Here is a 21,097-nt window from a genome sequence, read left to right as displayed (position 1 = left end):
ATCCCAGAGTACTGGGATGGAGCCCTGCACTGGGCTCTCTGCTTGGTGGGGAGTCTGCCTCCCCCCCACCTCTGCCTGCCTCTCTGTGCCTACTTGTGATTTCTGTCTGTCAAATAAATAAATAAAATCTTTAAAAAAAAAAAAACTTATTTTGCAAGAACACAAATACAGAGAGATAAATATATTAGAATAGAAACAATATAACATACATTTTCTGAAAAACATAAATATTAAGATATTTGTTTATATGAAGGAAGGGAAATTCAAATAGATAAATATAAAGGAGAACTAAAGAAAGAAAATAACCAAGAGAGACTTTATATACATGAATGATGATAATGTCTCCTGAATAGAGGATTAGTTTAACTTTCTGCACTTAAGGTTAAAAATAATTATACACTGAGTTCTTTTATTGTTAATAACACTTTTTCAGTTGACTCTGGATATTTCATGTGTATAACTGTATCATGTAAAAACAGCAATGATTCTACCTTCTCTTCCATTTTTGTATCTCTCTGAGTGTATTAGGTAGTACCTCTAGCACAGGGACAACAATAGTGATGATAGCAAGCATGTGTATCTTGTTTTCAATTTTATAAAAATTCTTCCAAAATTTACCCATTAAACATGATGCTAGCTTTTAAGCTGATTTTTTATATAACGATATTAAAAAGACTTTGGGCTCCTGGGTTGCTCAGTTGGTTCAGCATCCGACTCTTGATCTCAGCTTAGGCCTTGATCTCAGGGTCATAAGTTCAAGCTCTGTATTTTTTAATTAACTAATTAATTAATTAAAAGGTAGCATTCTATTTCTATTTAGCACTAGTTTTATTAAGAATGAACGTTGGAGGGGCGCCTGGGTGGCTTAGTGGGTTAAAGCCTCTGCCTTCAGCTCAGGTCATGATCCCACAGTTGTGGGATCGAGCCCCGTGTCGGGCTCTCTGCTCCGCAGGAAGCCTGCTTCCTCCCCTCTCTCTCTCTCCTACTTGTGATCTCTGTCAAATAAAAAAAATCTTAAAAAAAAAAATTTAATAAAAAAAAATTTAAAAAAAAAAAGAATGAATGTTGGAAACCATAAGAGACTCTTAATGTCACAAAACAAATTGAAGGTGGCCGGGGGGAGGGGGGTAGGGAGAGGGTGGTGGGGTTATGGACATTGGGGAGGGTATGTGCTATGGTGAGTGCTGTGAAGTGTGTAAACCTGGCGATTCAAAGACCTGTGCCCCTGGGGCTAATAATACATTATATGTTTATTAAAAAATTAAAATTTTTTTTAAAAAAAGAATGAATGTTGGGGTCACCTGGCTGGCTCAGCTGATAGAGCATGCAATCCTTAATCCCAGTATTGTTGAGTTCAAGCCCCATGTCGGGCATGGATCCTACTTAAAAAAAAAAAAAAAAAAAAAAGAAGGATGCTGAACTTTACCAAATGTCTTTGTGACATCTGACGATGCTCTTGTGATTTTTCCTTGCTCTATTAGTATAGAGATTGTATCACTGTATTTCCAATATTGAATTATCCCTGCATTTTCAATATGCATGTGGAGCATATTTTTAAATATAATTCTTGGATTCTATCTGATAAATATGTACATTTTATTCCTAAATATATTGGACTATAGATTCCTCCTCTTTTATTATGCTCTAGAACAGTGCTTTTCATAGCACCAAAGTTACATATTCCTGAAAGTTCTGTAGAACCCAACTATGAAACTGCCTGGGCCTGATGCTTTTTGTAAAAGTAACTCTTTGACAATATTCTGTATTCCTTCTGTTCTTTCAAAAGACCAATAAAATAGAAAAGCACCTGGCAATCTAAGAAACAAACTTAAAAAAGAGAGAGAGAGAGAGAGAGAGAGAAAGACAAAAATATAAATATCTATTAGTAAATGTGAAAAAGAAACTATCACAGCAATTCTGGTGATTATTAAAATAAAAGAATGGTGCACACAACTTTAGCAATACATAAGAAAATATAAGCTAGATTAAATGGTAGACATTTTAGGAAAATACAAATTATTATCAAATTAAATTACCAAACTAACTGAAAAGAAAACCTAAGAAAATTAATAAACACCAATGGAATCTAAAAGAATGACAAAGATAGATTCTAAGTCAGGATTTTTTTCACTGCAATAAACAGAAATCTACTCAAACTAAATCAAGCAGAAGGAAAAAAAAAAGGATTGGTAAAATACTGGGGTATCTCACAGAACCTGTGCTCAGGGAGTATAGTCAGCTAAGAATTCTATGTTAGGAACCCAGGATTCCTGCTCTTTTTTGGAACTGAATGGTCTCACTTGTTCCTTTCTATATGTGTGCCCATTTTTTTTTCTTTCTATAATCACTTTTCTATGCTAAGACTTCTAGCTTTTTATGCCTGCTCAATGTCAAGGCCCAATACCAATCAACTAGAGTCTCTGTGTGCCTTTCTGAAACTTCAAAATTCCAAATTGGTAGAGCTTAGGTTGGATATCAATTCTAGAGCCAAAGGAGAAAGAGGGAAAATAGAGTGAAAAAAAAAGAGAGAGTACAAAGTCATAAGCTAAATTAATCCTTTCAGTAAGGGTTGTGACTTGGACAGTATAATGTGTAAACTGCACAGGTATCCTGAGATACCTACAAAAAGAACCCTTCTCCTCCCAAAAGCCCCCAACCCAAAGACTTTATGTGTGAATTCTAGCAAACCCTTATGGAACATAAAATTCCTGCTATTTATTCTGTTAGGGAGCATAAAAAGGATGTAATGTCACAGATTTATTTTACAAGGCTAACAGGATCACATTTTCACAAACCTAAAAAATTTAACCCCCAAAGCAATGTTCAATGAATTACATTTTTAATAGAGATGCCAAAATTTACATATATGTACACATATTCATATGAATTCATATTTTCATATCTTTAAACTATTACCAATAATATACTTCTTAGGACTGATAATACAGAGATAACTTTCTTCATATTATTCAAATTATTTATAATTATTAAATTCTTCATCAGAAAAAAAATTTTAATTAAATAGCCTAGAAATAGACCTCAAAATGTGAAAAATTTAGTGTACAGCTAAGTAAGTTCATAGTAAGTTCAGTAGGAATATTAATTAGTTAGTAGTAGTGGAATGACTGATCACCATTTTGAAGGAAATGACCATCATTTGAGGTAAAACAAGTAAAAGTTCAACCTTAGTGTCAATATAAATTCTAGATAGAAGAAAAATTATGTATATCTGAAAACATAAATGTAGTAGAAAAGCAGATAGAAAAATATTTTTTTACTATTTTATTTTATTTTGTGTTTTATTTTTTTTAGAGAAAGAACATGCATAACCAGCGGGTGGGGAGGAAGGACAGAGGGAGAGGGAGAGAGAGAATTTTAAGCAGACTCCATACAGGGCTTGATCTCAAGACCCTGAGATCATAACATGAGCTGAAATCAAGAGTTGGATGCTTAACTGACTGAGCCACACAGGCACCCCATCCATTACCTTAACTTTGATACACCTTAAACCAAGCTTATCATTTTCTAACCCCCAAACTAGCTCCTTCTGATTTTGTCTCCCTTTCTGGGATCCCAAAACTTGGAATCATCTTTGTCTCCTCCTTTTCTATACCACAAAATCCTTTCTAGTATTTCTTTTTCATTGATTCAATCTTTGCTTTCTATTCATATTATATGACCTAAGGTTAGAACCCTCGTTACAAAAAATAGCAACACTAAATCCTATAATGAAAAAGGTCTGTTAAGCCTAAAGTGAGAACCTGACCACCCATCACATGTTAATATCAATAAAAGGACTGGCAGGCACAGTCTTTAGTACATATACACTATATAGTAATATTAAGTCATTCTATCTATAGCCTTTTAATTCCTGATGGCCTATTTCACTTAAAACAACAAAACTTAAAGACACCACAAATGTCATCAAGACATTTAGTTTGTTATTGTTGTTACTGAGAGGTAAAGCTGGAATAAGATAAAAATGGCAAAAGTAACTACAGTCAATAGAATCCCATTTTTAAAATAGCATTTTTCGGGGCACTTGGGTGGCTCAGACATTAAGCGTTTGCCTTCATGTCAGGTCATGATCCCAGAGTCCTGGGATCAAACCCTGCATTGGGCTCCTTGCTCCATGGGAAGCCTGCTTCTCTCTCTCCCACTCCCCCTGCTCCTGTTCTCTCTCTCTCGCTGTCTTTCTCTGTGTCAAATAAATAAATAAAATCTTTTTTAAAAAATAGCATTTTTCCTTCTTTCATCTCTAGGAAACCCTAATATCCAATTAAAACAAATAAACAATCTGAAACAAATATATGTGAGAGTTTTAAAATGTCAAATCTTAAAAGAAAATGTCAAATCTTAAAAACCTGTAGTTACATCTTTTATAGTACTAATAATTATATTTCCTATTACCACCACAGAAACCATACAATCTCTCCAAATCCTCTGTAAAACAAAGACAAACACTGATAGCCAAGATGAATTTCAGGTTGATAAAAGCAAGCTATCACTTTCCAGCACACCTGATTCCTGTTTCAGTTAAAATTCTAGGCATATCAAGAGTCAAACCTGCTTATATCAGTTAAACTTAACTGTACTCACATAATTACATTTTATATGTACTGATTAAATGAGTGTAAAATGAAAGCAGTTTTTTGTCCAATCACTATGTTGCACACCTGAAACTAATGTAACACTATGTTAAGTATACTTCAATTTTTTTTAAAAAGCTGTTTTATTGAAAACTAAACTGGACACTTCAAAATGGCTTGATAAAAGGCGAATCACTAAAAAAGTTTCTAATATCCTGTGAATAAAATTATTTATAATAAATCATAAGAAAAAATGTACTAAGGAAATGTTGTACTCAAGACTGCTTCACAAGGGTCTTTAAGGTTTTAATCAACTTTAAAAAAAACAGGCAGTATCAGACTATGGGTAATTTACCCATGAAAGCCAACATGAAACTCCATCAATGAAATCAGCAGAACAATATTCATTTATACACTTAACCTATAGGTACATGTTGAATACCTATGTTAACTTTTTGGTTGCAGGACCTTTTACATTCTTAAAAATTACTGAATAACCCCAAAGAGCTATGTCTTTTTTTTTTTTTTAAGATTTTATTTATTTATTAGAGAGAGAGAGAGAGAGAGCATGAGCACAGGCAGACAGAGTGGTAGGCAGAGGCAGAGGGAGAAGCAAGCTCCCCGCTGAGCAAGGAGCCCGATGTGGGACTCGATCCCAGGACGCTGGGATCATGACCTGAGCCGAAGGCAGCCGCTTAACCAACTGAGCCACCCAGGCGTCCCCCAAAGAGCTATGTCTTATAGGTAATATCTACCAACATTTATGTGAGAAATTGAAACTGAGCAAATTTTAAAATGCAAGACTACACCTGCACGCATTCCATTAGCCATCACAGCAATAATGTCATTACTTATCAGCATCTGGAAAACTCACTGTATACACAAGTGAGTGGCAGTTAAAAAGTCAAATAATGTCTTAGCGCTACTATGAATGAAGACAGTTTGGGCTTAACTAAAGAGTTTCAGGAACCCATAAGCATCTCTGGACCAACCAATGAGAACCACCTTTACAGGGCTGAAGAACCAATAACAAATAACAAGGAAACAACAATGAATCAATCCCTCTTTTGTGTAATTTGCTGAAGGAGCAAGACAGTAAAGAAGTAAATCAATAAATACATAGTTTTAGGTAGTGATAGAGATGCTATTAAAACAGGGCAAGGAGATAGGGAAAAGTGGGAGTTATATAGTAGGGGCAATTACTTGGTCAGAAGTATAGGATGGTCAGAAAAGGTCTCTTTGAGAAAGGCTACTTTAGGAATGAGCCCTGCTAATAAGGTTTGAGATAATATTCCAGGTAAAGAAGCAGAAAATGAAAACACCTTGGAAGCCAGGGGAAGATTCTGAGCATAGAAATGACCTGATCTGATTAAGGTTTTTAAAATATTCCTCTGGCTTCCACATGGAACAGACCAGGAAGGCAGCTATAAAAAAGGAAGTAGAGAAGTTAGGAGGCTATTGTAAATAAATATTGAAAAAAATATTGGTGACTTGGATAGTATGATCATAATGGAAGGGTGAGATTTGAAAGGATATGAAAGTTATCTTTAAGGAAAAGCCTAATAACTGCTGAAGGACTAGACATGAGGTTGTGAGGAAAAACGAAATGAAATAAAAGATGGCTCCTACAATTCTGCAGAGCACCAAGGTGAATGTTGCCATTTATTGCGATACAGAGAAACCCTGGTAGGTGGGGAAGATGGAGGCAAAACCAAGCTGAAGACACTTATTTGGAATCCAATAAAAACACTGGATATGTGGGCCTGGAGCTCAAGATAGAGTTCAGGGCAGGAAATGCATGATAGGGAATCATGAGGTATTCAAGTATGTAACTAGATCACCTAGGGAATAAATACGGATAAAGAAGTGAGTAGGAGACCGGCCATCACCAGAAACCAGGAGAGAAGCATGGAACAAATTCTCCTTCAGAAGGAACCAACCCTGCCTACATCTTGGACTTGAACTTCTGGCCTCCAGAACTATGAAAGAATAAAATTCGGTTGTTTCATGGCAGAAAGAAAGAAAGAAAAGAAAAGAAAGAAGAAAGAAAGAAAAAAGGAAAAAGAAAGAAGTGAGTAGGAGAACTGAGATCTGGAATTTCTCCTTACATCAAAAGCTGCCAAATTAACATACATTTATGTATGTGTTCTTTTTTTTTTTATGTTTGCTTTTTCTAGAGAACTATTTGCCAATGTATCAGATATTAGAGTTTTTTTGGTACTTCCCTTTTCATATTAGGACACTGACTCAAGAATCTCCAGAACTTCTCTCAAACCAGTATTTCCCTCCCTCCTTCCTCCCACCTCCTCTCCCCCAACACACACACTAATCACTCTACTCCTGATTCTTCCTTCTTCCCCCAGAGCTGTCTCTCCTCTGTGCTCCCAAGATTTGCATATTTCTACAGAGGTCCTATTTAACATTCTATATTCTAATTATTTGTCCTTTAATGGTGTGAAAGCTTCCTTATGGGCAGGAACCTTGACTTTCATCTTTGTATCCCCAGTGCCCTGTAAAACAGGCTCTCAATGAATGTTTCCTAAATGAATAAAATGAAGGGTAAGTGACCCACCCAAAACCAGTACCACTGCTACTCAGTAGGAGAGTAGGGATTAGAATCTAGAAAGCCAGATATTCTTTTTTTTTTTTGTAAGGTTTTATTTATTTATTTGACAGGCAGAGATCACAAGTAGTCAGAGAGGCAGGCAGAGAGAGAGGGAGGAGGAAGCAGGATCCCTGCTGAGCGGAGAGCCCGATGCGGGGCTGATCCCAGGACCCTGAGATCATGACCTGAGCCGAAGGCAGAGGCTTTAACCCACTTAGCCACCCAGGCGCCCCAAGAAAGCCAGATATTCTAAACTCACTTTAGTCTGTCATTCAAAGAACTCTACATTGGGGCCTCACTTCATCTATATATTTCCTATTTATTATCCTGTCTTGACTGTAAGTCTGGTGATGTGCCCAAAATCCACTTTCTTCAGCCAGTTTGGAATCTGTGCAACCAACTTATGTCTCACCTCTCCCTTAAAAACTCTCTTCACTAATCCCTCAATCACTGCCCTCCTCTTCCACACCAGTGACACACACAAAATCAGTAACCCCCTATATAATCTGATTTCTGATCTTAAAATGTCACTGAAGCTATTCACTCAAAGTTTATCAAAGGCTTTTATAACAAAGTATAATTTCTAAAACAGTAAAACCATGATTCTCATAAAAATATTAAATGCATATATGGCAGAGATTTTATTTAATTCATTATAATAAAGGAACCAGTAAAATGTTAAAATTGGTTCAAATAAGAATTGGACATACAGAGATTTACAACGCTCACGCTACAAAATTCATTTGCATGACATGAACAGGAATAATTTACATCGGTATGGACAGGAAACATTTGTTCTGTCACCAGTTTTTAAAATCTAAACTTAAAAAAAATTTATTTCAAGTGTAATTAAACATACAGTGTTATATCAGTTTCAGGTGTACACTGTAATGATTCAACAATCCTATAAATTTCTCAGTGCTCATGAACCAAAGTGTACTCTTAATTCCCTTTACCTATTTCACCCACCTCCACACCCACCTCCCTCTTGCAAGCATCAATTTGTTCTCTGTAATTGAGTCTGGGTTTGTTTTGTTTTTTGGGGATTTGGGGGATATTTTATTTATTTATTTCAGAGAGAGAGAGAGCATGAGCAGGAAGAAGGTCAGAGGAAGAAGCAGACTCCCTGCAGATCTGGGAGCCTGAGGTGGGACTCAATCCTGGGACTCTCCGACCATGACCTGAGCCAAAAGCAGCTGCTCAACCAACTGAGCCACCCAGGCACACAAGTCTGGTTTTTTTGTTGGACTCTTTTTCCTTTGTTCATTTCTTAAATTCCACATATGAGTAAAATCATATGGTATTTTTCTTCCTCTGACTATTTCACTTAGCATTTTACTTTCTAGGTCCATCCATATTGTTACAAATGGCAAGATTTCATTATTTTTTATGGCTGAGTAAAATTCCACTGTGTGTGTGTGTCTCTGTGTGTGTGCCACATCTCCTTTATCCATTTATCTTATCAATGGACACATGGGTTGCTTCATGTCTTGGCTACTGCAAATAATCCTGCAACAAACACAGAGGTACACACATCTCTCTGAATGAATGTTTTCATTTTCTTTGAGTAAATAATCAGTAGTGGAATTACTGGATCATATATTTTTTGAAGAATCTCCATACTGTTTTCCACAGTGGCTGCATCAATTGGCATTCCAACCAATAGTGCACAGGGTTCCTTTCTCTCTACACCTTCACCAACACTTGCTTCTTGTGTTTTGAATTTTAGACTTTCTGACAGGTGTGAGGTGATATCACATTGTGGTTTTGATTTGCATTTCCCTGATGATGAGTGATGTTGAGCATCTTCTTATGTACCTGTTGGCCATCTGTATGTCTTCTTTTTTGTTTGTTTTTTTCATTTTTTTATTTTTTATTTTCAGCCTAACAGTATTCCTTGTTTTTGCACCACACCCCAGTGCTCCATGCAATCCGTGCCCTCTCCAATACCCACCACCTGGTTTTCCCAACCTCCCACCCCCCGCCACTTCAAACCCCTCAGATTGTTTTTCAGAGTCCATAGTCTCTCATGGTTCACCTCCTCTTCCAATTTCCCCCAACTCCCTTCTCCTCTCTAACTCCCCTTGTCCTCCATGCTATTTGTTATGCTCCACAAATAAGTGAAACCATATGATAACTCTCTCTGCTTGACTTATTTCACTCAGCATAATCTCTTCCAGTCCCGTCCATGTTGCTACAAAAGTTGGGTATTCATCCTTTCTGATGGAGGCATAATACTCCATAGTGTATATGGACCACATCTTCCTTATCCATTCGTCCGTTGAAGGGCATCTTGGTTCTTTCCAGAGTTTGGCGACCGTGGCCATTGCTGCTATAAACATTGGGGTATGTCTTCTTTAGAAAACTGTCTATTCAGGTCCTCTGACTGTTTTTCAATCAAATTGTTTGTTGAGTGCTGAGTGTGTAAATTCTTCATATATTTTGGATATTAACTCTTTATCAGATATATCACCTGCAAATGTCTTCTTTCACAAATTGCCTTTTTGTTTTGCTTATGGTTTCCATCACCACGCAAAAGCTTTTTATTTTTTATCTTTTTTAAAAGATTTTATTTATGTATTTGACAGAGAGAGAGAGAGATCACAAGTAGGCAGAGAAGCAGGCAGAGGGAGAGGGGGAAGCAGGCTCCCTGCTGAGCAGAGAGCCCAATGCAGGACTCAATCCCAGGACCCTGAGATCATGACCTGAGTCAAAGGCAGAGGTTTAACCCACTGAATCACCCAGGTGCCCCACAAAAGCTTTTTATTTTGGTGTAGTCCCAATAGTTTAATTTTGCTTTTTTTCTCCTGCCTGAAGACACATCTAGAAAAATGTTTCTACTGCTGATGTCAAAGAAATTACTGCCTGTGCCAGGTATCTTACAGTTTTACTCACAGTTAGGTCTTAAATCCATTTTGAGTTTATTTTTGTGCATAGTGTACAAAAATGGTCCAGTTTCATTCCTTTTCAAGTAGTTGTTCAGTTTTCCCAGCACCGTAAATTTCTTTCCCCCAGAGGTAGAATTTGATTCATCACTTGCATATAACACCCAGTATTCAATCCATCAAGCGCCCTCCTTAATGCCCATCACCATTTACCCCACCTCCCCCACCTACCTCCCCTCTAACAACCCGCATTTTGTTTCCGACAGTTATGAGTTTCTTACGATTTGTTTCTCTCTCTGATTTCATCTGATTTTATTTTTCCTCCCCTTCCCCTATGTTCACCAGTTTTGTTTCTTAAATTCCACATAAGAGTGGAATCATATTTTTCTATCTCTGACTTATTTTGCTTAGCATCATACCCTCTAGTTCCATCCACATCATTGCAAATGGCAAGATTTCATTCTTTTGATGGCTGAGTAATATTCCACTGTGTGTATACTTGTATGTGTTCCATCCACGTCATTACAAATGTCAAGATTTTGGTTTTTGAATGGCTGCATAATATTCCATTGTATATATACACCACATCTTCTTTATCCATTCATCTGTTGATGGACATCTGGGCTCTTTCCATATTTTGGTTATTGTGGACATTGCTGCTATGAATATAGGGGTGCATGTGTCCCTTTGAATCACTATGTTTGTATCCTTTGGATAAATACCTAGTAGTGCAACTGCTGGGTTGTACAGTAGCTCAATTTTTAACTCTTTAAGGAACCTCCATACTGTTTTCCAGAGGAGCTGTACCAGTTTGCATTTCCACCAACAGTGTAAGAGGGTTCCCCTTTCTCCAAATCCTCACCAGCATCTGTTGCTCCTGAGTTGTTAATTTTAGCCATTCTGACTGTCCAGCACCATAACTTTTATCTACACTTTGCTACAGAGTTGTAAAGCAGTCTAGTCAATCAAGAACAAAAGAACATATCCCTAAATTAGAATAATGTAATTGCTGGAGGGACCTTTATATCCCAGAGGGTCTACCACCCAGCATTCATGACATGCAGTCATTTCTTCCACCTGTTTTCAAGTCACTGAGTATTCTTCCCACATAACTGTCAAAATTCATCCTAATCTGCCGTCTTCAGCACAATGAAGAAAAATTCTTGCCACTTTTGGTTTCCGTGATACTCACCTGGCCCCTCTTTCTACCTCTCTTCAGTCCTCTTCACCAGTTTCTATTCATCTTAAATATAGTAACCACCAAGATTTTGATGCATCTTACTCTACCCAGTATCATCGTTGTGCTTCACCATTATATAGGAATTATTCCCATATCCAGTTCTAATGTCTATAATCCCTAAACTTGAACTTCTATTTTCTCCATTTCCCATGTTGATATCTTAGCAGTACCTCAGATTCAGCAATGACCTGAACGAAACTCATTCTTTCCTCATCTAAATATGGTCTATTCCTGTGTTCTCTAACTTAATAGCTCATTGTCAAAGAGGCACAAAGCATGTGAATCTTGCACTCTACTGCCTCTTTGAAACTGCCTTTTTTTTTAAAGATATTTTTTATTTATTTGACAGAGAGAGAGAGAGAGAGAGGTCACAAGTAGTCAGAGAGAGAGGAGGAAGCAGGCTCCCTGACGAGCGGAGAGCCTGATGCGGGGCTCGATCCCAGGACCCTGGGATCATGACCTGAGCTGAAGGCAGAGGCTTTAACCCACTGAGCCACCCAGGTGCCCCTGAAACTGCCTTTTTGACAGTCACCTAAACTGTCCGTTGGACCTTTACAATCACTCTCTTGCATGTTCCCCTTCCTCACAGACTTTTCCCTAAGGCCTATATTATCTTTCAGTGGACTATTGATAAAGCCTCCATACTGCTCTACTATCTCTTTCCTCTATCATTCACTCAACTGCCAAAGCATATTTCCTCAAACAGGAGTCCAAGTTTTTCTGACTTGGTCCCATCTTCTGATCTGAGTTCTTACGTAATAGGCATCTGCTCTCTTAGGACATCTACCTATTTTCTACTCATTCTATTTCAGTTACTTCAGTCCAAATGAGTTGATTCCACCCATGAGGCACACAACTACAGCTCACACAGATGGTCACAATGACTGGTTCATAAATTGGTCCAAACAGAGCCACTGAAGTACCACAGGCTTTTGCTGAGACTTCTGGGGCAGAGGCATATGCTTTTTACTACCATAACTACCACTGCTGTATTTCACCACCAGAGGAAAGCCCGAGAAGCCAACCCAGAATAAGTGAAGTTTGGAGATGCAAAGAGGGAAATTTGGTCCTGGTGATATCTTCTGAGCCCTAGCACTAACCCATGTCTGGAGCCACATTCCCTTGGGCTGTTCAATTATATTTACCAATAAACTCTCTTTCTGCTTAAGCCTGTTTGAGTCAGGCAAAACCATCCAGAGTACTAAACAATACCTCCTGTCTTTTCATGCACCATATGACTCAGTTACACCAACATCTATACCAGTATCAGAATACTGTGCCTTCCCTCATGTTATTTCCTTAGCCTGAAACTTTTGCCCCTCATCCTCGATGGAATTCCTTCCCTCTATTCTGTGTTTATTAAGATTCATCTCATACTTCAAGCCTCAGTTCATATGCCTAAGTGAAGAAATCCTCTAAGGCTAGAAAAAGAAGCAAAGGACTAGATTACACAGGGATTTTAAACTATGCTACAGCTTTTGAACTTTAACCCAAAGGTAAAGAAATGTCAGTGAAGGATTTAAAAGAGTAAAGGACATGAACAGATAAGCAATTTCAAGGGATCACTCTGGTTGCTGTATACAGAATGAATTAGAGAAGGGCAAGGGGGACAATGGTTCATAAACCACTCAAATAATCTAGCCAAAAGGATGGTGGTATGGGCTAAACTGACAGTGGAGACAGAAGAATGTACTTCTGTGGTTATTTTATTTCTGAATAAATCCCTCTTTATACTGTAAACCTTCTGAGGGCAAAGAAATTATCTGACTTCCATTTACCCACAGAAATTAACAAAGTGGTTGGCACACAGTACAAACTCAATATTTGTTAAATGAAGTAATATATAATTGAGCAACTGGTCAAATGGTGTTATTATTTATGAAGATAGGACACACAGGAAAAGTCCTTTGTTTTTGAGATAGAGATAATAGAGAAGATGATCTTTGTGGTTTTTAATTTTTTTAGAGAGGGGGTTGGGGGTGGGCCAGAGGAGGAGGGAGAGAAAAAAATCTCCTCCACACCCAGCATGGAGCCTGACACAGAGCTTCAACTCACAACCTTGAGATCATGACCTGAACCAAAAATCAAGACTCTGATACTTAACCAATTGAGCCACCTCGGTGCCCCGATGATCCCTGTTTTGAACAAGGTGAGTTTAAGGTAATATAATACATACATTTTTAAAAGATTTTTATCTATCTATTTGACAGAGAGAGACATAGTGAGAGAGGAAATATAGGCAGGAGGAGTAGGAGCAGGAGAAGCAGGCTCCCCACTGAACAGGGAGCCTGATGTGGGATCCCAGGACCCTGGGATCATGACCTGAGCCAATGGCAGCCACTTAATGACTGAGCCACCCAGGTGACTCTATAATACATTCAAATAGACAGGGAATCTATATATAATGGATGCATATCTGGGGATCAGGAGAGAGATATGAGCTGAAGATGCTGATTTGAATTCTGAGCAAACAGATGCTAACTGACTTTCTGAAGAGATAAGACTGCCTAGGAATTATGTAAAATGAAAAAAAGGGTGATCAGAGACCTGAGGGGCATTTAAGAGCTGAACAGAAAAAGAGAAGTAAAGGAAGAACACTAATAGCTTGGCAGAAAAAAAAACAAAAAACAAAAACAAGAGGAAGGCCCTCTAACCAATGCAATGGGAAGAAGAAGAAAGTATGGTCAAAAGTGTCAAACATGGTAAAAAGTCAAGGAATGAAAAGTTTTAAAGTATCCTTTAGATGAATACTGTCTTGGTGGAGCAGATGCAGTGGAACCCAGACTAGGAGTGGATTGAAGAAGGGTAAGTAGAAAATAAAGAAATGAAGTCAGCCAATATTAGACATCTTGTTCATTAAGTTTGGCTATATAAATAAGCTGAGAAACAGAGTTACAGGAGAGGAACATATTCAAGGGTAGGTTTTCTTCCCCTGTTGGTTTTCTTGTTCTTACAGAACTGGGACTTATGCATGTTTAAGTGCTGACTGGAATAAACCAAAAAGAGGTTAAAGAAAGGATAAGAGAATAAATCATCAAAATGAGAGTGACAGTGTGTGTGTGGGAAAACATCATGCAGAACACCTTGAATATATACAATTTTTGTCAACCGTACGCCAATAAAGCTGTTAAAAACATAAGTTTAAAATGGGATATGGCTGAAAAGACTGGTTTTGAATAAGGAAAGCAATATCTCTTCTACTGAAATCAGACTATAGAAGGAAAGAATGGGTAAGGATGTAGGTACATTTATAGATTTGGTTACTGAAAATTAAGAGAATCTACATGTGATAATGTCAACTGTGTTTTAAACACGTTGAAGTTTAAATGTCAAAAATAATTTCTTCACTATAAATTATTTCTCTGAATTACAAATTTAAGATACACATTAGCATCAAAGTTAAATGAAGTAACTCTCACATTCCTAAATGCTAGACTTAACAAAGAAAATTTTAAGAATATTTATCAAATATCTACTTGTACAGGACACTGTGAACACAAAGAGAGCTCTTTCCCCAAATATCTGTACAGCCTTGTTACCCCCCTTTCTTTAGGTCTCTGTTCTCACACTCTGCTTTATTTATCTCCATTATACTTACCACCACCTGACATATTCTATTTGTTTTATTGCCTGTTTGTCCTCCTAGACTAGAAGGATCTCAAGGGGAGGGGCCTTCTCTTATTCACTGTTGTATCTCCAGTAACAAAATAGTGCCTGCCATAAATATGAATGAAAAATAAATTTGTGTTTGAATGAAATAGTACCTTCTCTTCAGGAAAAAGAATTGCAATCTGTTAAATGAAGGAGAAATAAATATATGAGGACTATATCAATATTTACAAATTAAAGAAGTATTTACTTCTTTTTAATGGTATTTAATGGTGATATGGGAAGCAATACCAAAAAAATGACGTAAGAGTTCACAAGACTATGAAATCCAGACAACATGATAAAAAATGTATTATGCAAAAGGCAGCATGTGGACTGGACCTCAAAGGGGTGGGTAGACTTTTAAGTGTATAATTCTACTTTTTTTTAGTATATTCAAAGAGTTGTGCAGCCATCACCTTCTAGAACAGTTTCATCACCTCAAAAAGAAACCCTATGCCCCTTAGCTACCACCTCCCACCTAACCCAGTTAGCCCTAAGAAGCCACTAATCTACTTTCTGTCTCTACATATTTGCCTATTCTAGACATTTCATAGAAATGTAATCAAATCATTTGTAAAATTTTGAGACTGGCTTCTTCACATAGCATGATGTTTTTAAGGTTAATCCATGTTGTATCAGTACTTCATTTCTTTTTATGATTGAATATTACTCCATTGTATGGATATAACATATTTTAGCCATTCATCAGTAGATGGCCATTCGGGTTGTTTCTACCCTTTGACTATTATGAATAACACTAAATTATTAAAATAATAGTCCTATTAACATTCATATATAAGTTTTTGTGTGGTATAATTTGAATAAGAGATAAGGAAGGGATAGAAATGAAATTTTTTTTTTTAAAGATTTTATTTATTTACTTGACAGAGAGAGATCACAAGTAGACAGAGAGGCAGGCAGAGAGAGGGAGGGAAGCAGGCTCCCCGCCAAGCAGAGAGCCCGATGCGGGACTCGATCCCAGGACCCTGAGATCATGACCTGAGCCGAAGGCAGCGGCTTAACCCACTGAGCCACCCAGGTGGTTCAGAAATGAAATTTTTTTCTTAAGTAGGCTCCACTCCCCAAAGTGAGGCTTGAACTCACAACCTTGAGATCAAGAGTGGCATGCTCTACCAACTGAGCCGGAACTGAAACATTTTGAATCACTTAATCCCAAATATGACAAATTCAAGATATTTTCACTGATGAGGCAAAGTGAATTTTCATAAAGCTTAATTTATTCAAGTCAAAGGACTGTCCTTTACTCTCCAAAAATGTCCTTTGAACTTTCTTTTTTTAAATGTTAAAGCATCCTTTTTAAATGAAATGATGGCAGTGTTGAAAGGTAATTTTGGGGGGTGCCTGGGTGGCTCAGTTGGTTGGGTATCTGACTCTTGATCTCAGCTCAGGTCTTGATCTCAGGGTTGTGAGTTCAAGCCCTGCACTGGGCTTCATGCTGGGCATGGAGCCTACTTAAAAAAACAAAAACAAAAAACAAAAAAAGGTAGTTTTGTTAATTTACTTAGGTAAAATAAACTTCGTTAAATCTAATCCAAAAATCTAGGAAATTCTGTTGACTAAAGGAAATGGAATGAAGGTAAGAAGGTAGAAACCCACCAGATAGCCTGAATGCCAACTAAGGAGACTGCACATTATCCTATGGTCAATAAGGAAATGAATAAAGTTTTTTAAGTATAAAATAACTGACTTCTGGATGTCATCTCATTCAATGAACAGCAACTGAGCTACAACTATATAAAAAGCATGGAATTCAGTGCTATAAAAACAGACTAAATAAAACACTGTCCCTACCTTTTTATAACTTAGTCTTTAGTAAAAGAAAAAAGTCTCTCTATTCATTATTTACATCTTTACCCATCTTTCAGAGAGGGCAATACTTAGTAGTTAAAAATAATCTTTTAAAAAGGAAAATATGGGATTACTCCTACTGTGCTTACAAGCTTTATTTCATTTGACAATGTGAGTTGCTGCGTATATAAAAATAACATATAACCCCTATCCTACAGAAGCTTATAGTCTAGATTTTATAAACTTACCAAATGCTCTAGAAGAAACTGACCGCAAACATGTAATTAGATATTATTCACCTAGGGCTTTCAATTCAGTAGCAAATAAAAAAAAACACTTACCAGTCACATTTTAAGAATTTTACATTTGTTACCTAACCTAAACCTCTTTAACAGTTTTATGAAAAAGTTATTATTACTATATTATTTAAGATATTTATTAATACATTAAAATATATTACATTTATCTTTTCCCAGAATCTATGTTAATGACATCAATTCTGCTGAGTGCTTTCATATATAGTTGCTTTATCATTCCCAACAGCACACAAACATTCTGTAATTTCGCCAATCTTGAAAAAAAAAAAAATCCTCTCTTGAGTTCACATTCCAATCCAGGCCCCTCATCATTTTTCTGATCCCCTTCTATCAAAACTCCCTAAAAGAGCTATCTGTAGAAGTTGTCCCCCAAATTCTCTCCTCTCAGCCTCTTCGCCATTCCAGAAAGGCTCTGCCTCTGACACTACCAAAACCACTCTAGTCAAGACTATAAATGACCTCAAAATTCTAAATAAGATTCTTAATTTTTAGTCCTCATCTCACTTGACCTATCAGCAACACCTGACATAGGTAAAGCAAGCTCTTGGAAATACTTTCTTTACTTGGCCTCTAAGACACCATACTCTTCTGGGTTTTCTTCTCATATTACTAGATACTCCTTCTCAATCTCCTGTGCTAATTCTTCCACAGCTCCACAATTTCTACACATTAGAGTATCCAAGGCTCTGTCCTTGGACCTGCTCTGTTTTCTATCTACACTCACTTCCTTATGTTCTCACAAAGTCTCATGACTCCACTAAAATTTAACAGGATAGGGATTTTTTTTAGCTATTTTTGTTAATGCTGAATGCCCTGAACCTAAAACAATGCCTGGCATGTAGTAGATGCATGACAAATATTTGTTCAATGAAAGGATGAATGAATAAATGGCTTTAAATACTCTCTACAAACTGATGACTCTCCAATTTATATTGGAGTTCCTATCTGGAACTCTCTCCTGAACTCCTGATATATCCAACTGTCAAACAGCCATCTCTACTTGGATGTATAATAAACATTTCAAACTTAATGAGTCCAAAAGAGAATTCCAATTACCCTCCCAATAGCTTCTGCAAATGACTTCACTTTCTTTGCCACGTGCAGCTTTAGCCTAGTTCCCCAAACCAGCAATTCTGAAATAATTCCTAATTCCTTCTCTTTCTCTAATACACATATACAATCTGCCAAGAGAGACCACATGAGAGGGGGGAGGGTCAGAGGGAGAAGCAGACTCCCTGCTGAGCAGGAAGCCCGATGATGATGATGATGATGATGATGATGATGATGATGTGGGACTGGATCCTAGGACTCCAGGATCATGACCTGAGTAGAAGGCAGTCGTTTAACCAACTGAGCCACCCAGGAACCCAACACTATGGATTCTTCCTTCAAAATATACTCAGTATTTGACTATTTCTCACTACATCCACCACTATCACTGTGGTACAAGCCACTACCATCTCTCACCTGGAAGAATGCAACAGCCTCCTGTTTCTTGTCCACCTTCTCCTCCCAATCCAGAACTGTGATCAGAGATTACACCACTCCTCTGCTTATAATCCTGCAATCATTCCATCTTTGCTCTGAATAAAAGCTCAAATCTTGACAACTACCTTATATATATCTCTTTTCAATCTGGCCCTGTTGTATCTCTGACCTCACCTACTACCACCAACTATTTTGCTCCTTTTATATTGCTTCTTTTGCTGTTTCTTCCAAAGGTTAAACACATTTCCACTTCCCTGCCTTTTCCCTCACTGTTCCCCCAGCCTGAAATGCTTTTCCCCTAAGTATCTGCAATCCATTACCTGTTTCATTGGTTTGTTCAACTGCTACCTTCTCTGAGTTTTCCCCAATCACCATATATTTTTTTAAAGATTTATTTATTTATTTGACAGAGAGAGAAATCACAAGTAGGCAGAAGTAGGCAGAGAGGCAGGCAGAGAGGGAGAAGCAGGCTCCCTGCTGGGCAGAGTCCGATGTGGGGCTCGATCCCAGGACCCTGGGATCATGACCTGAGCCTAAGGCAGAGGCTTAACCCACTGAGCCACCCAGGCGCCCCCCCAATCACCATACTTAAAACTGCAAGGAGGGGCACCTAGGTGGCTCAGTCTGTTGAGCTGCATTCAGCTCAGGTCATGATCTTGGGGTCCTGGTATGGAGCCCCAAGTTGGGCTCCCTGCTCAGTGGGGAGTCTGCTTCTCTCTCTGCTCCTGCCCCAGGCTCCTGCTCGCTCACACTCACTCTCTCAAATAAAAATCTTTAAAATATTAAAAAAAAAAAACTGCAAGGATAATCCCACCCCATTGTATTCTTTATCCCCTATCTCTGCTCTGTATTTCTCTACACCTTTTATCACCAGCCATTACTATACATTTGACTTTCTGGAACATGTGCTGGAAAAGGCTAAGAATTTTTGTTTCATTCACTGCGCTATCTCTGCTGTTAAAAGCAGTGCCTGGTATACAGCAGTGATCAATAAGCTATCTGTTAAACAAATGCTTTCATTTCCACCAGGGGGCCTAACAATCATCTAGCCTGGGATTTCAGGAAGAGATCATAAAGCTTCTCGAATTTTTTTTTTCAGTGCTCTGATCCCTAGAAGGCTTTATACTTTGCCTAGAAAGAAAAACTGTGTTTTCTCTAGTCAGCCACAAGGAGGAGTTGAGAGGAAGAGCTGAGCAAAGAGAAAACAGATGTTTCCCTTGCTTTTCCTAAGCAACCCCGAGGTGGAAGAAAAGTGGATGTGGAGGCGCCTGCACTGAATGAAAGGTTTTCTGCACACTGTGAGTTACCTAGACACACACAAACGTAAACACGCAAAGCCGCGATCCTTTCGAACGCCACAAAGAGGCCAAGAAAAATCAATCCATCCACCGGGCACTGAGAACCGGGAGGGTGTTTAACTCCACCGCTAAGAATTCCCCATAAAGGCAGGGGAAGAGTTCCCACTAGCGCAGAGGCACGTAACTCACACACGAAGGCCAACGTGTTCCAGAATGCCGGGACTCTCCGGCCGGAGAACTATTAAATCAATTCTATTTCCTATTCATGGCACCTCTAATTCTGAAAATGGTCCCAGGTCTGAGTTCTCAGATTCGCAGATTACAGGTCAAGTCCTGATTCATTCAGCCCCGAAATCCCCATTTCCCAAGGGACTCCGACTTACCGCCACCTGTTGATGCCTACATTGGAGGAGCCGGCGAACCAGGGGTCGAGGATGTAGACGCAGCGGATGGTGTTGGCGCCCTGAATGCACTCCTTCAGGGCGGGGTTGTCGTGAAGCCGGAGCCCCTTTCGGAACCAGTGCACGGCGTTCACCCCCATCCCGGGGGCGCGGCGGCGGCGGGCGTGTCCTCGCCCAGTTCCCCCACCGAGAAACTCAAGGAAGGAAAGGCCGGCTCATACCCGACACCTCTGCTTCCAGGGGAGCCGCCACACCCAAGAAGAGGGGAGAGGGCGGCGGACGGGGAAAAAAGGAAAAAATGAATCCGAGGAGGGGTCCGGAGGAGGAGAGAGCGCGGGACTCGCAGCTGGGAGATGAATGGAGGCTGCAGTCAGCGGAGTCCGGGTGTGACGCCCTTTAGGAGCCGGTGCCCGCAGCAACGGCCGGCACGAGGCGCATCGCTTCGAGGGCCTCGGAGCCCGGGGAGTGAGTACGTTCCACGAGCCCGAGCCGCCACGACGGCCCCGACCGGCCCCGGCAGCCCCAGGAGGTTCGTCACGGAAACCTCGCCCCACCGAGGCAGCCCCGGAGCTGAAAACGGCCCGCCCGAGGCGAGCCACCGAGAGGGATGAGAGGGGATCCAGCCACAGTCGGCCACGCTGTCTCTCGAGCCGGGGAAGAGCAGTGAGCACGGAGGCGGTGGTCGAGGCCGCTGGACGGTTGCCGGCCGGGGACCGGTCCCGAGGCTGCCCGGGTGACTCCACTGCCACCGCCGCGTCAGCGGCCTCGGCTCCGCCCCCGGATCCTCATTGGAGCGCGCGCTCCCCACGTGACC

At 39.2% G+C, this 21,097-nt stretch overlaps 1 protein-coding gene across 1 annotated transcript in view; it reads right to left on the bottom strand.

Annotated features, from left to right (window-relative positions):
• The window catches only part of LOC111157541 (cryptochrome circadian clock 1), a 106,466-nt gene extending 85,700 nt beyond the window's left edge, over positions 1 to 20,766 (bottom strand). The window contains exon 1 of the mRNA XM_022519043.1: positions 20,266 to 20,766. Coding sequence (XP_022374751.1) covers positions 20,266 to 20,423 — 158 coding nt within the window. The 5' untranslated portion in view covers positions 20,424 to 20,766. The remainder of the gene's footprint in view (positions 1 to 20,265) is intronic.
• Positions 20,767 to 21,097: the final 331 nt, after the last annotated feature.

Source organism: Enhydra lutris, unplaced genomic scaffold (assembly GCF_002288905.1).
Source record: "Enhydra lutris kenyoni isolate GAN:26980312 unplaced genomic scaffold, ASM228890v2 scaffoldscaffold55, whole genome shotgun sequence".
Classification (NCBI taxonomy): Eukaryota; Metazoa; Chordata; class Mammalia; order Carnivora; family Mustelidae; genus Enhydra; species Enhydra lutris.
Note: the sequence above shows the minus strand (reverse complement) of the source record. Positions and strands in the feature narration are given on the sequence as shown.